Raw genomic sequence first — 15,582 nt, 5'->3', positions numbered from 1 at the left:
GAGAGTCGCGTGGTTATGACGCAATCGTTAGCCTATTTTTACAAAAATTGCTTCTACGGGGCCATAACGTAAGATACAAGGTAATGGAGCCTTTTATACATTTTCGTGTTTCTTTAGAAATAAATAATGGACAAATGGAGTCTTTAAACGCCTCAGATGTGAAGTTATTCGCTGTCAAAGTGACGCCAAAATGAATGGGAGTCAATGGGATGCTAACAGCAGGTGGGGGTCCGCTAGCCAATGGCGGCGCCCAGGGGGTACATTCAAAATAATAGAAAACCCTGCCCCCCTGTTCCTCCCGCCCGCCGCTGCAACTGTCTTCTTCTTCTTCTTCTTCGATAGTAGCCTAAGCTACTGTCTGTACACTGCCACCTGCTTTACTGGAGGTCTAGCAACTATTTATAGCAATTATTTCACAAGTTCCAAAAATAGATACAATTCTGAGAATTTGTGCAGCCCTGTGTAACCTGTGAAGTTACATTATCCATGAAGATGCTGAGTTTTCTAAGAATACTCAATTAAATAATGACATTGGTTTTGTAGGCCTAACAAGAAACATTCAATGAAATGTGCAATTTTAACAAAGTTTATTAAAGATACTAATTTAAACAACATTACACAATGAAATGGCTTTTTTTTTTATCTTAGAAAATATGACTCAGACAGATTTAAAAATACTTTCATTTCTTAGACCTGTTAATTCAAACTCTCCAGAGGTTCAGAAGACCTAGAGCCTTAAATTGCAACCTGAATTAGAGAAGTTTTCTAACTTTCACAAAGCTGCTTGTACCTATCACTTAATAATCTGTACATGTTTTACACGTCTTCTCGTCATCAGGTGTGGAGAACTGGAACGCATCTTCAGAGGAGCATAGAAGGACCTACAGAACTCCATATCTAATCTCCTGTTGCATTCAGTGCAATTCTCTCTTCAAAGACTGTGAAGGCCACAGAGATGTGGACAGAGGGAAAGCTACACGGTTTCTACTCCGAAAATGATCTTGCAGGACTTTGCAGCATTTTTTTTTATTTTATTTATTAGACAGTAACAAAAATAAATGCATAACAAGATGCCATCACAGTGACATTATACATTTATCAGAACTGTCGAGGATAACACAAGAAAGTTACAAACTAATTTCCATTGTGGTCCTCGTTGTAGTCATTGACTGTTTTTATGTGGCTGGAGGCACTTTCTGAGATCAGATTTTCTATTCCACGTAATGGACAATATTAGTGCCAGAACATATTAAACTGGGTTTGCATAAACCCTCATTGAGTTGCCCTTCAATTTAGCATTTCTCACAATTATCTTTGGACTTTGTAGCCTAAATAAGGCCATAATGCTGTCTTTAAAGGTTTTCAAGTTATCATTATAAAAATCCTCCCAGAACATGACTGTTGCACTCTATTGGTATTATTTTCAATAAAAAAAAAAATTGATTCATGTTTTATTAAAACCACATAAAAATGCTGACGAGTAATGATGCTGTTTTTGCCTTGGCTCACGTGTCAGGAATGACCCAAATAACATACTGCAACATGTTTTTGATTGTTACATATTTGTCTTTGTGTTCTTAAAGTAGTCCGTGGGCCTTGTTTTTGTACAGTTTTGCCTTTTAATCCCATACATTAGATGTGGTAAAACTCTTTCATTGGCAGTGTTTATATTTTCAGCACATCAATGTGATAACATGTTTAAATATGTAAACCTCTGACACAATATTATTATTTCTACTTTTTTTTATGCATGTAAGTTTCTGTGTGCTTTTGTGATTTTGGGAGCGTGTGAACGGGACTTTTATTTTGGTATGCTGATGTGACGTCACAAGGCTACGTCGCGCTGCTGCACTGTTGTGATTCGGCTGAAGAAAGGTTTGTATTTTAAATCATTTAAAGTATTCAGTCTATGCTTTCAGATTATTATATAGCTTCTTCAAGAACAGTAAAACGAATGAGTTTTTAAATATATCCTTGTACATTATCTAACACGTTATGTTTATGAGTAAAACGCATCTATACACGAGTAACAGTGAAATATGCGACTCATTTAGCTCCCTATATCGTGAATCAGTTAATTATCAGTGAGTCAGTAGCACGAGTGCAATAGTTTACTTATGTGATGATTAATTCTGCCTACTTATTCAATTACGTGTTTATTAACTCCCTGTCATATTTCGACTGGCCTCCACGTGCACGCGCACGACGTCATTTGCTGACATTGGTGCGGCAAAATGAATTGAATATGTTGTGTTGCCCTTTTATTTTCATTTGATTGATTTAATGAAGTTATTGCAGCGATAATGTAGTTATAACATTGTTTGTTAAATGTTTTGAGAACATACTGAATTGTTTTGTATTTTTGAAACTCAATTTAAAAGATGAATAAAATATATAAATAAAGTTCAGCACTGTTTGCTTTTTAAAGCTTTTTGTAACCAAATCTTTTCCTCCCAAATCACAGCACGACAACAGCAGATGTTCAAGTCGTCTCATTTTTTAATAAACCGACAGGGTATGAATCATATGGGTCTTGTAATCTATTATTTGGCTGTAAATATCAGGAACCTTAGTCCTTTGTGCAATAAAAGTACATTAAAACTTTAAAACTTCTTGAGTAATGGGTCTTTGGCAACTGTCAGCTGATAATTTAATAATTTACTTAAATTAATATTGTAATGCTGATATTACTATTATCATTATATGTGAAAGGTCTGTTATAGGTGTATACACATTAATGTATATTTGATTCATTAAATTTATCATAAATGACAGTAAGTTATATTAACAATCTTTAAAAAAAAATTCTATTCAAAATTTTCATGGAAGACAATTAAATCTATCACGATTTCCTCACAAGAAAGGCAAGGCAAGTTTATTTATATAGCACATTTCATAGGCCTACACTATGGCAATTCAAAGTGAATTACAGAAAGGAATTAAAATAATCACAAAATAAAAGCAAGTAAATTTAAAACAGGTACAAAAGAAATTAAAAGATGAGCAGCACAAAAGTTTTTTTATTTTTATTATTGATAGTAATAATAAATCATAACATTAGAATGATTTCTAAAGGGTAATGTGACACTGAAGACTGGATAATCAGAAAACAGGAATAAAGTGAGTATTGGAAACCTGAGAAAATGGCACCATCTGTTAAAATAGTAAAAAAAAATTGAGATTGAGAGCCTATTAACAAACACTGCATAATTTTATAGTTAAATGGACCTGAGATTAAAAATTGCAGTTTAATGTTTTTTTTCAATAGGGACATTTTTGTCCTTTAGCTCCTGATTGTAACTATTTTGTGTTACAAGTGTAAAATAGATCCGTTTTCTTAACGCTTTCTTGAACGTTCGATGTTGTCGTGATGTATAAAATATGTCGGGGAAAAGATTGTTTGTTAAAAGCTTTGCAGAATAAACAGTGCAGAATAGGGTTGTGCCGATAGACGATAGTATCGTGTGTATGGACGATAGTCAGAGATATCGCTGATGGCAGATGCCTTTGACGATATCAATACGATAATTGGCTCGTTTTACCATTAATGTATTCAATTATTATTATAAAGCTATTGTTATTAAATTAATATTAGGAACTACAATTAATTTGCCTTGCCTAAATTCATAATGAAATCACCACGTAGCCTAACACTTGCGACATCACCAAGTACTGCCATACACATCATGGCGTATGAGGACTCCTCTAAGAAAATGTTTTTAAAACACACTAAAAAACTTCATCCCACATCAAAATTGAATTGCAAGGTGATCATTCACAAATCGTCAAGAGTGCTTGTTTTAACAGACTCATCATTCTTATACAGATCCAAGATGAAGACGGCATCGTTGTTCATCAGTATTTTGTTTCCAAACAGAGATTTGGTACCTAATGAATGAACTGGGCTAAGCTAAGTGCTATCAATGTGTCGCCGCGCGCCAGAGCGATTGAGTGCACGCACTGAGACGAGAGAGGTATGTATCAACTCATCTTAGTTAAGGGAATAACATAGTTTAATATGAAAAAACAGTGGAGTGTTCCTTTAAGGACTACACCAAACGGCTGGTAAGGACTACATGACATTCCTCCCGGGTTTGTGACCCGGATCACCAACCCTAAAATTTACATAAACCCCGCCCCCGGGAACGGAATTAATAGATTATCATGACAGAATATGCTAATCAATGACTAGAAGATAACTACACATAAGCTACAACAATTCATCAACTACCCATTCAGAAATGTCCTGTTGCATTCTACATGTTGTCACTTCTTCTTGAGTCTCTCCATCATTGTCTGACTCCAGTTTGAACATAAAAGGCTAAAAGTTTTTGAAATCTCCAGTGCATGTCTGTGTGAGGTAAAAGGATACAAGCTCTTGAAGCTCCACCCTCTGTGACGAGAGCAGCAACTCATTTGCATTTAAAGGGACGGTGCGTTTTTGCTCACCCTCAAAAAATGTCAGTTTTAACATGCTATATAAAAATATCTGTGGGGTATTTTGAGCTAAAACTTCACACACACTCAGGGCCCTAACGATCTGAAACGCAAGTGTTTAAGCGCAAGTAACTTTGTGGGCGGGTCTTGGCGCTGTTGCTATTTTCCCGGCGGGATAAATGACTCTTGCGCCTGGCGCAAATCTAAAATGGGTTGGTCTGAAGTAGCTTCATTACTCATAGGTGTGGTTTGGGCGTAACGTGAAATAAACCAATCAGAGTGACATCTCACATTCCCTTTAAGAGCAGGCTCGCTTGTTCTAAAGCGGGTTCCTATTATAACGGCGGATTTGCCAGGCGCACGACAGGAACGGTTCAAGGCCGAGGAGACCGACGTTCTCGTCAGGGACGTTGGGGATGGAGAAACACACCCAAATTAACTTCGGTTAAACAGGCGTATGATAATTTGGGTAAATGTGTAAGCTAGATGTATGCTTTTATAATAAAATGTCTATCTATCTATCGTAATAATGTATGATTTGCAAAAATGATAACTGCTGCGTCTGTGTGTAGATGAGAGAATCAAAGTGTATGCGCGTTGTGCACATGCTACATTGATTAAGGCCAAGCATGCGCCCTTAAAATAGCATATGAATAACATGCGCAACGCGCCACTGACTTTAAACTGTTTTTTTTTCGGTCAGTGGCGCAATTGTTTTCTAAACCTGTAAAATAGCATGAGGGAACGTTTGCGCCGGAACACGCCTCCTCTTTGCGCTGAACCGCCCCGGGGAGCGCAAGTGTATTTCTTAGTTAACCGACGTGCATCTGTGGAGGGAAAAGTCCGCTGTGCGCGGGTGCAAAATAGGAATGATACATGCGTCGGTGTACAAAGTCAATTGCGCTGGGTGCAAGATAGGGCCCTCTGGGGACATCAGAGACTTATTTTACATCTTGTGAAAAGGGCATTATACTACCCCTTTAAAATGGCCAACTTGCTGATTATCCTTGTAAACATATCCTAATATTCCTGCTGCACACTTATGTTTTAATGACAAAAGTTAAAAGAGAGCAAGTGACAAATATCAGTATCGCAATCAGCCAATAGTTGTGTTAATTTGATCCCGGACAAAAAAATATAATCTGCAAATATTAAATACCAAATAAATCATAACTAATGATGAAATGTATAATTTTTGTTCTTAATTTGTTGTGCTAATTTTGAGTGGAGGGAATTAATATCATCAACTATCACTCTGAATTGACTCCCTTTCTAAGGAGATGATTGAGACGCACTCAAAGATATAGTTTGGATGTGTTTTTCTGTCTGTTAATTATACTCTTCTTAAACAGGACAAACACAGAAAAACTCCTGGTGAAACGACTGAGATCCATGTGACACTATTATAAAGATGGCGTTTATTAAAGAGGAGAGTGAAGACGTGAAGATTGAAGAAACATTCAGAGTGAAACATGAAGATACTGAGGAACAAACAAAGATGGTGTTTATAAAAGTGGAGAGTGAAAACATAAATATTGAAGAAACATTGACAGTGAAACATGAATATACTGAGGAACAATCAAAGATGGCATTTATTAAAGAGGAGATTGAAGATATAAGGATTGAAGGAACATTCAGTGTGAAACACGAAGATGCTGAGGAACAAAAAAAGGTGCTGTTTATTAAAGAGGAGAGTAAAGACATGAAGATTGAAGAAACACTGACAGTGAAACAAGAAGAAACTGAGGAACAAACAGGTTGGTTTCATTCTCAAAGCTGAACTCAGTCATTTGATCCTTATTAGAATGTCCAGCTCTACAGAAATGAATGATATTTTTGAAGAGTGCAGGGCTCCAGACTGAGACCAAATGGTTGCATTTTGCTAACTTTTTTCCTTCCGGTGTGACAAACTTTTGTTAGAGGTCGCACTGGTGCCACCAGCACATTGGCCAGCTGATAAGAGCTGCCTTTTATGTTGCATGTGAGAATCATCAAACGGCAAACAAAACGAAAGTGAAACGAAACTACGCTACTTGTTTGAGCTAAGAACAGGTTCTACTCGCCGGCCGATCTGGATCACGTGACACTGTTACTACACAGCACTGGGAGATCCTGTGAGAAAGCCTTTTGAACTCACCACAGTATTAATAACATTGCTACTACAATATCTAGTTGGATCTGTTATAAACCACAGATATCAGATCAAACAGCACTGACGTGAAAACCAAGAGAAACATTGTGCCATGAGCGACCAAGTTATAAAAGGCTTTATAATCCACAAATTGGGATGAATTCAATGTTGCAATGCTAACTGTAACCATGGTATTGTGGCAAAAAAAAAAAAACTTTTTACATTATTCATGCGCAGGAGTCAGTCTCTTCCCATAATAGTGTCATAAGGTTTGTGATCAGGGAAGAAGGAAGCAGGAACCAGCAAAAGTTAAACACTTTAGTTAAAAAAAACAAACAAACAAACACAAAACAAAAGCAAAGCGGCAGCCCCTCACGGATGACTGCCACATAAACAAAATGCAACGTATATGTCTCAGGCCTGGTCCTCTCTCATCCTTTACTGTCATCACTCCTCCTTTTATCCTCCCCAAGCTCCTCCATGAGAGATACAAGGCCAGTGTGGTGCGCAGGTGAAGCTTGTTAGGCCACCGGCCACGCTCCGTTCTCACAGCTCTAGGCCTCGCCCTGCTTGCCACAAATGATAACTCCAACCGTCCTTCCTCTACTTTCCCCTTTTCTCCTCGTAAAAAACCCCATCCCAAACTTTTCCCACCCAGACTCCTTCCCACATCAAGCAGATAAATAAATATTAGTCCCCACCACCACCAACAAAAATAACACTAATGTAATGGATTAGTCAACTTTGGTGTCCAAAGGATTCCAAAAGTAAGCATATACAAAAGAGTGAGGTCAAAGACTGTGAAGTCACAGGTCCTTCATCCCCAGAGGCCTTACATCTCCAGCTTCAACCCCTAGATGGTGCACATGCTCACACGGCACCCATTGTAAGTTCATAAGAATGAAAGTGCATAGAAAGTGTGCTATTTGGGACAGGACCGGTGTGTCAGCTGTAACAGTTTCTCACAGCAACGTCGTGATAAGTTTGAGTGCACGGCCAGCGGCCCTATGACCGGGGTCTAACTCATGATGAGCTAGCACTTTTTTACTGCTGCTGGCATATAGTAGCTTCCTCGAGCAAACGTGCAGCAACAAGCACCAGGCTTTCTCAGTTTCTGGCACCAACTGCCAAAAGGCTTGCCGTCTACCTTCTTCTATCCATGCTCAGCGCCATTTATTTTTGAGTCCTTTATCTATGGCGGGGTGTCAAACTCAGTTCCTGGAGGGCCACTGTCCTGCAGAGTTTAGCTCCAACCAGCTCCAAAAACACCTGCCTGGAAGTTTCTAGTAATCCTGAAGACCTTGATTAGCTGGATCAGGTGTGTTTAATTAGGGTTGAAGCTAAACTCTGCAGGGTTGTGGCCCTCCAGGAACTGAGTTTGACACCCCTGATCTATGGGTAGGACATCATCCCCAGTCTTCATGAACTTGCGCTCCATGCTTTCACCGACAACGCTAACGTGACGTATGGATCTCAATCACACTGTGTTGCCAGGACCCGCCCTGCACTGCTTCTGATAGGCTTATAAAGTTAGTAAGAGCTGCGTTCCTCTCATATGATTGGTAGGTGAAATCAATTGACTCGAAAATATTAAACCGCATGCAAGTTCCCAAACTTTTTATTTTATTTTCCCTCACGGCTGCACGCCGGAGAGATTCGGCACGGTGCCGGAATACTTTAAGCCCTGCAAATGTTTATATCCTATAGCTGTTAAAGCATCATGTTGCCTTCTTGAGATTCAAGTAATGCTTAAAGCTTTCTGAGTCAGAATTTTCGCCCATTGGTTGTAGGAAACAGGTAAGACACAGGCATTGAGCTGGTTGCCCTATAGCTCCCCCTTTTGACTAAAGTGCAGAAGTCAGTTTTACCTATTGCAGGGATGGGTAACTTTGGTTCTGGAGGGTCACTGTCCTGCAGAGTTTAGTTCTGTCCCTAATCAAACAATTCTTTATATAGACTTGTCTTGATTGCTAATCCACATCTGGTGATGATTATTAGGTTAAATGTTTAGGAAAAGATTCCATATAAGGTTATATTTCAGCACTTCACAAATGGACTGCGATTCTTAAGTAGCACGTAGAATGCGTTCTTGCATTTTTGAACGCACTTGGTATCGTGGTGTGCATTCGTAACCACTCTCTAGGATTGAACTTGCCTACCCCTGGGTTAGATTGTTCAGTTGTGTTTGATTAGGGATCGATCTAGATTAGGGTTGTCCAAACTCTGTAGAGTTTAGCTCCATCTTGCCTCAACACACCTCTCTGGAAGTTTCTAGTATGCCTAGTAAGCTGGATTAGCTGGTTCAGGTGTGTTTAATTGGGTTTGGAACTGAACTTTGCTAGGCAGTGGTCCTTCAGGAGCAGGATTGAACACACCTGATCTAGACTCTGCTGGGCAGTGGCCCTCCAGGAGTTGCTCATCCCTGACCTGAAGTCACCAAACTTGGTACGTGTATTGTTCTCCTCAAGTCGGAGAACTTTCAAAATCACGTGGATGTGGCTATTGTGGTTCAGGGTCACATCACCATGAGTTGTCCTCCTTAATTTACCCACTTAAATGCATTTGCCCACCGTGTGACGATGATGCTGTAGTGCTTGAGCCTGCTATCACTGTATTATATACTTTATTGATGGAATTAATGACTGTTGCTTTAAACTGGAGTTAACATGTCTTTGTTCTTTTTTTGCCTTAGATCTGATGATGCTAAAAGAGGAGATTCAAGATCTGAATGATATAGTAGAGCAAGATCAGTTTGAGAAACATATCACAACTGGAGAAAAATCATTAAGTTGCTCACAGACTGAAAAGACTTCACCAAAAAGAGCTAAAAATACAGAAAACAGAAGTTGTTTCACCTGCCAACAGTGTGGAAGGAGTTTCACTCAAAAAGGAAATCTTAAAACTCACATGAGAATTCACACTGGAGAGAAGCCATACACATGTCAACAGTGTGGAAAGAGTTTCACACATAAGGGAACCCTTTATACCCACATAAAAGTTCACACTGGAGAGAGCCCTTACACCTGCAAATTGTGTGGAAAAACCTTGAATCGAAAAGGAAACCTTAAGACTCACATGAGAGTTCACACTGGAGAGAAACCTTTCACATGTGATAAGTGTGGAAAATGTTTCACACGTAAAGAGAGCCTTAATCACCACGTGAGGGTTCATGTAAAAGAGAGCTGTTGTGTATGCCGTCAGTGTGGAAGGAGTTTCACAGACAAGAAACAGCTTAAGAGGCATTTAATAACTCACACCGGAGAGAAGTCTTACATGTGCCATTACTGTGGAAAGAGTTGCGCAAACAACACAAACCTTAAAGTCCATGTGAGAGTTCACACTGGAGAGAAGCCTTACAGCTGCCAACAGTGTGGAAAGAGTTTCACTGGAAAAGAAAGTCTTAAGATTCACATGAGAGTTCACACTGGAGAGAAGCCTTACCCCTGCAAACTGTGTGGAAAGAGATTTGCACAACAGGGAACCCGTTATAGCCACATGAAAACTCACACTGGAGGGATTCACGTATCTTTAGTGTGAGAAGAGATTCACACATCAAATAGATCTGAAATGGAATTTGCAAACTCATTCTGGCAAGAAATTGAAGTGTCGAAATGTAGTAAGAGGTTGAGGAAAAGGAGCAATTTCAAAAACCATATGTGCATTCACTCTGGAGGAAGTAGGGAACACGTGGGTCCTTAAAGCTTTTAAACGCATTAAAGGGTTAGTTCACCAAAAAATTAAAATTTACAAACAGTTAGGCTGCGTCTCATTTCTCTGTCTTACCCCTTACTCTTACCCCTTCCCCTCGGTTTTGCGCGTTCATGTGAGGGAAAGTGGTGTCCCAATTCTCATTTTGATTAAGGGCTAGGGCCAAGGTGTAGGGCTACATAGCCCTTGAAACGAAATTTGCGGAGGACCACACTTGAAAGAGAGGGGTAGGAATTTCCCATAAGTGAGTCGCACAAATGTAAGTATTTTCAGCAGTTTAATGACACTCGTGTTTTATGATACTTTTAATAAAATGTTCAAGCGGTTTTAATTGTAATGTTTTTGTTTTGAATCGCTAGTTAACCGCTAGCTAGCAGCTATTTGCCGTTTGCTAATGTTTTGCTTAGCTATGGTGTTGCCGGCGCCGCCGTTAAATACAATGAAACAATGTCTTTGACTGATGGCACACAAGCGTGCAAAGATAAAGAGAGACCAGGCAATCGATATCACAACCCGAGACGACGGCATCTTCGTTTGTTTATGTCAACGCGTATCGCCTCTGTTGACGTAGCAGCCAGCTAGCGGAAAGGGAAGATGACGCAAACGGTAATCGAGTGGTGTCTCATTTCTTAGAGAAACGTTCTTCCCCCTAGCCCCCTTCACTCGGTATCGAGGGGCAAGGGGAAGACGCAGACAAAGGGGAAGGGGTAAGACAGAGAAATGAGATTGGCCCTAAGACTTTTATCTTAGGAACACAAACAAAGATCCTTTTAATGAAATTTGAGAGCTTTCTGTCCCTCCATAGATCGCTACACAACTACCATTTTGACGCCTCAAAAAAAAGTTCATAAAGAGATTGTAAAATGAATCCATATAAATTGAGTGGTTTAGTCCAAATTTTCTGAAGAGGCACGATCACTTTATATGATGAACAGATTGAATTTAGGCTTTTATTCACATATGAACATTCATCAACAGACAAAAATGGAAACGCAAGCATATTTGCTTGACATACGAGAACCAATGAGGTTCATTCTCGTGTCACATTTGACCTTTCGCAAAAACCAATGAGGTTTGTTCTCGCACATCAAGCAGGTTCGGTTGAGGATCTGTTTATGTTTATACGTATGTCAATAAATGCCTGGATTAAATCTGTTCATCATATAGTGATCGTGTCTCTTCAGAAAATTTTGATTAAACCGCTCAATTCATATGGATTAGTTTTACAATCTCTTTATGAACTTTTTGAAGTGTCAAAGTGGTAGTTGGGTAGCTGTCAATAGAGGGACAGAAAGCTCTCAGATTTCATCAAAATCATCTTCATTTGTGTTTTGAAAATTAACGAAGAGAGGAAAGTCTTAACGGTTTGCAAACATTTAAAATAAATTGGAGCGAAAACAAAGACGCTTGAAAAGGCAAACATGATTTTGATTGGCTGGAGATTGTGATGGTAACTGAATTGCATAACAGAGCTACTAGAGTGACTTGGGTGTGTTAAGTTTTGACAAAAAGTAATGGAGTAATGTAAATTTACCAGCAAGTGGCTTGAAAATATTAAATTCTTGGACTGGTTAAAATCAATAACATGAAATGATTTGAAAGCCTGTTGCAGCATTTGTAAGAAATCCTTTAAATGTTTAAACTTTTCTGTTGCCATGTTCCTGTTTGCCAACAAGACACTTCTGTCAGTTGTTAGACATTGCAGCAGATTGTATATGGTGCAGATGAAGTATTTTTCAGGGTCCACCAGGTTATTCATCTCACAGAGTAGCACAAAGCACTCAGCCCTCTTGATAATATGAATACCGTCTCAAAAGTTCAGAAAAATAGAGTCGTTTCACACGTGTGACGACTCTGCAACTCCTCCATTGTAGATACAGTATTTGTTCAGCAGGGTGAGCACAGATGGTGGGTGTAGTGTCAGGCTTTTGGAAGTGTTTTTAAATGTGAACAAACATACAATTTTGAAAAAACTGTTTAGTACCATAAGTTAACCATAACTTGTTGTTGTGAACATTGTGAGGTTGGGGAGTGTAGAGATGGTTTAATCCAAGTAAGGACCTACTCTGCATGTCAGAAACCCTAGAGAAAGCAGAGAAATTGCACACAAAAAAAATCCCTTAGATCTCCATACATCTGAGGTAACTTCTGAAGATGAGGGCCATGATGAAATAATCAAAAGCAGTGTTTTTCAACCCTGCTCCTGAAAGACCCCCAACACTGCACGTTTTCTTTGTCTCCCAAATCAAACACACCTGATTCAATTCATCAGCAGCTGATGAATTGAATCAGGTGTGTTTGATTAGGGAGACAAAGAAAACGTGCAGTGTTGGGGGTCCTTCAGGAGCAGGGTTGAAAAACACTGATAAAGTTATGGTATTTATCAACTTTTCCTTCCTTTTGATCAGAGTTGTCCTATTGAGAAGTAATATGAATGTTTCACTTCACAGGCGCAATGCACGTTTCCTGAATTGTATGGAGAATGATTCCGATAGAGATGATGCGCCAGGAAAAGAATCACGGATCACACATTCTCGAGGTAATCACGCGGTCTAATTTTTGTATCCTTGCCTTTTTATATATTTTTTTTCTTTTTTCTATTTTGAATGCAATTTTTTGGGAGATTTTTATTTTATTTAATATATGTACCTTTAAACTACTAGATTTTGTCAATAAATATTCTTTCAACCTAAATTCAAAATAACTCCAAAACATGCATAACCCAGCTCAAATCATATTAACCAATGGTTTAACGCCCAGGAGGAGGCACTCAGAGTGGAGTGAGCTCCCATATCCTTAGACTAAAGGTCCTTGCACACTGAGTCCGAAATTTTCGCATGCGTTTTTTCGTATTCGTGATTCGGTGGCTCTGAATTGTCAAAACACCATTCAAAATGCTTGCTACGGACGTGAAAAAAGCAGAAAATTGAACCTGATCTGAATTTTTTTATGACAGACGAAAGTTTCGGAGGCAGTGTGCAAGCGTGATTGACATAACGTGAGGCCATATTTAGTTTTTAACGTGCGAAAATTTCAGATGAGAATTTCGGACTCAGTGTGCAGTGGCCTTAAGACTATAAGACTATGACATACACAATCCAGTGGGCCAACCTGTGCTTGGAGACAGCCTTTCCCTTCTGCTGGACTCCAAGTCACCTTAATTTATACAGCGCTTTTAACAATCTAGATTGTTTCAAAGCAGCTTTACGGTGATAATAGGAAATTAAAGTAACAGAGATAGTTTTGGCTTTACAGCAGCTCTAGAATAAAGTTATTGTCCAGCTAAAGCTAGTTTTGGATTGATTCGTACTTATCGAGAAAAGGTCTGATAGGAATTTATCAGACAGGCTGCAGTGTTAATTTTGCGTGAAAAGATTGTATTTCTCTTTTTTGGATTTTTTTTTTATTTTTATTTTTTTATTGTATTTAAATAAGTCAAGCACTTTTCAAGTACCTCTTCGTTAAAATGGCTGTTTTCAAGGGTTTTCCAGGACTTCAATTTCAAAAAGTCAAATTCAAGTACTTCAAGCACCTTGTACGAACCCTGTTCAGTGCATAGGCGCGCCTTGTAGAGGGCGCTCACGCTGCATGTGCTGATTTGCTGCTCAGGAAACATTTATGATTATCAATGTTGAAAGCAGTTGTGAATTCCACTAAGAAAAATAACATATTCATGTGCACCAACATTGTAATATTGTCCGAAACCAATAAGTTGATAATTTTCATGTTCTTCAAAACCTGATAAATGACAGATGGACATAAGTTTAAAAAGGTGGTGTTTAACAGACTGGTAACATTTCATCTACAGAATAATAGTTTGAATATGGTGTTTGAAATGTAATTTTAATTTATCAGATGTATAACCAGTTAACATTATTAATTTCTATATACTGTATGTGTCATTTTAGTAAGTTTGAGTTCCATCTGAGTTTTCTGATCAGTGTATAACTGATTTCTTGCAGGTGTTCAGAAGAGGCCCATTAAGAAAACTACAAAAACACACAAGAAACCGCAAAAAGTGTGCTGGTCAAATGCTGAAGTTGCAGCTGTAATGAGACATTTCAAGACACATATAACCCAAGGAAAACTGGCCACAACGACTGAATGCCGGCAGTGTAGGACCGCTGAAGATCCTGTTTTGGCAAGGCGCAGTGTACAAAAAATAAGAGATTTTGTAAGAAATCGAGGAATTAGCTTGAAAAGGAAAGCCCAAAATAAGTGATGTTACATCATGTCTCATTTGATGCCATTCTGTTAAGATTATTACTTGGTTGTTGTTTTTGATATTTTCAATCTATAGCAAAAAAAACATTTTTAAAGAACAATTAAACTTCTAGATTAGTTAAACTGCTGCCTTAAGGAATTGTTTGTCCAAAAAAAATAAAAAAAAATAATCTGTCTTCATTTCCAGACCCTCATGTTGTTCCAAACCCGAATGACTTTCTATCTTCAGTGGAAAGTCTAAAAGTTCTAGAAGTAGAACCTAAACTTCTCTTTTTGGGTTCCACTGAAGATAGAAAGTCATACGGGTTTGAAACAACATGATGGTGAGAAAATGCTGAAAAAAATAGTTTTTTGGGGGGATGAACCACCCCTTATAAATCAGTTTCTCTGGATGTTGCAGTATTTATGGCATTTTCACTATAACTGGTTAAAACTGTAAAAACTATTTAAAGTTGTAATTAAAGAACTTCTAAAACACTTTGGTTCCTGTAAAGTTTTAAGTTATTTTATGTATTGTATTGAGAATCCAGTACTCTTTAATCACCCAGGTCTTGGTAATGAACCATATTGTCACGTTTGTGTGTTGCGTGTGGTCATGTGCCCGTAAAACACATTGGTCCCCGTAAATAATCCAGAGAAATGTTCCCACAGTTTATCATCACTGCATGCTGTGTGCTTCACAATATTTGTGAAATTCAGGGTGAGGTGTATGAAGATCATGCAAGAGTTCGATTCACCACAGCCAGAGGAAGTAGTTGAGAGCATTGACAGTGCAGGCCAGAGAGAGTGAGGGAAGCCCTTGCGTGGTATTTTATTTAAGTATTGGTTTCCCAATGTTAGTTATACTGTACAGGGCTCTACAGTGCGCCCATTTCATATATTTCAAATACCCGTGGTATTTTAACCCTTGTGCATCCTTATGGACATTTTTGTCCTTTTCAGTTTTGTTTTTTTGATCACTTTGCCTGTGTTAATGCTAACTGCATAAAATTTGGCACGGGTGTGTATTTTTATTGGAATTTTACTATTTCATCACCATTTCCTTTAAAAAATCTATTTTGCACTAGTTACACAAAATACTT

The 15,582-nt window shown here is 38.5% G+C and overlaps 1 protein-coding gene across 2 annotated transcripts; it reads left to right on the top strand.

The window, feature by feature from the left end:
- Positions 1-1,808: 1,808 nt before the first annotated feature.
- Positions 1,809-14,978, top strand: LOC311081671 (uncharacterized protein). Of its 2 annotated transcripts, none has more exons than XM_084112282.1 (6): positions 1,809-1,875; positions 3,878-3,974; positions 5,790-6,194; positions 9,261-10,101; positions 12,727-12,815; positions 14,239-14,978. In XM_084112282.1, the coding sequence occupies exons 3-6, from the start codon at positions 5,849-5,851 to the stop codon at positions 14,496-14,498; spliced, it is 1,536 nt and encodes a 511-aa protein (XP_083968408.1). In that variant the 5' UTR covers positions 1,809-1,875; positions 3,878-3,974; positions 5,790-5,848; the 3' UTR covers positions 14,499-14,978. The 2 variants fall into 2 exon arrangements, with proteins under 2 accessions (XP_083968408.1, XP_083968407.1); XM_084112281.1 differs by having other exon boundaries at positions 3,827-3,974.
- The last annotated feature ends 604 nt before the right edge of the window (positions 14,979-15,582 follow it).

Source organism: Abramis brama (genome assembly GCF_963993115.1).
Source record: "Abramis brama genome assembly, chromosome: 4".
In the NCBI taxonomy this organism is placed as follows: Eukaryota; Metazoa; Chordata; class Actinopteri; order Cypriniformes; family Leuciscidae; genus Abramis; species Abramis brama.
Note: the sequence above shows the minus strand (reverse complement) of the source record. Positions and strands in the feature narration are given on the sequence as shown.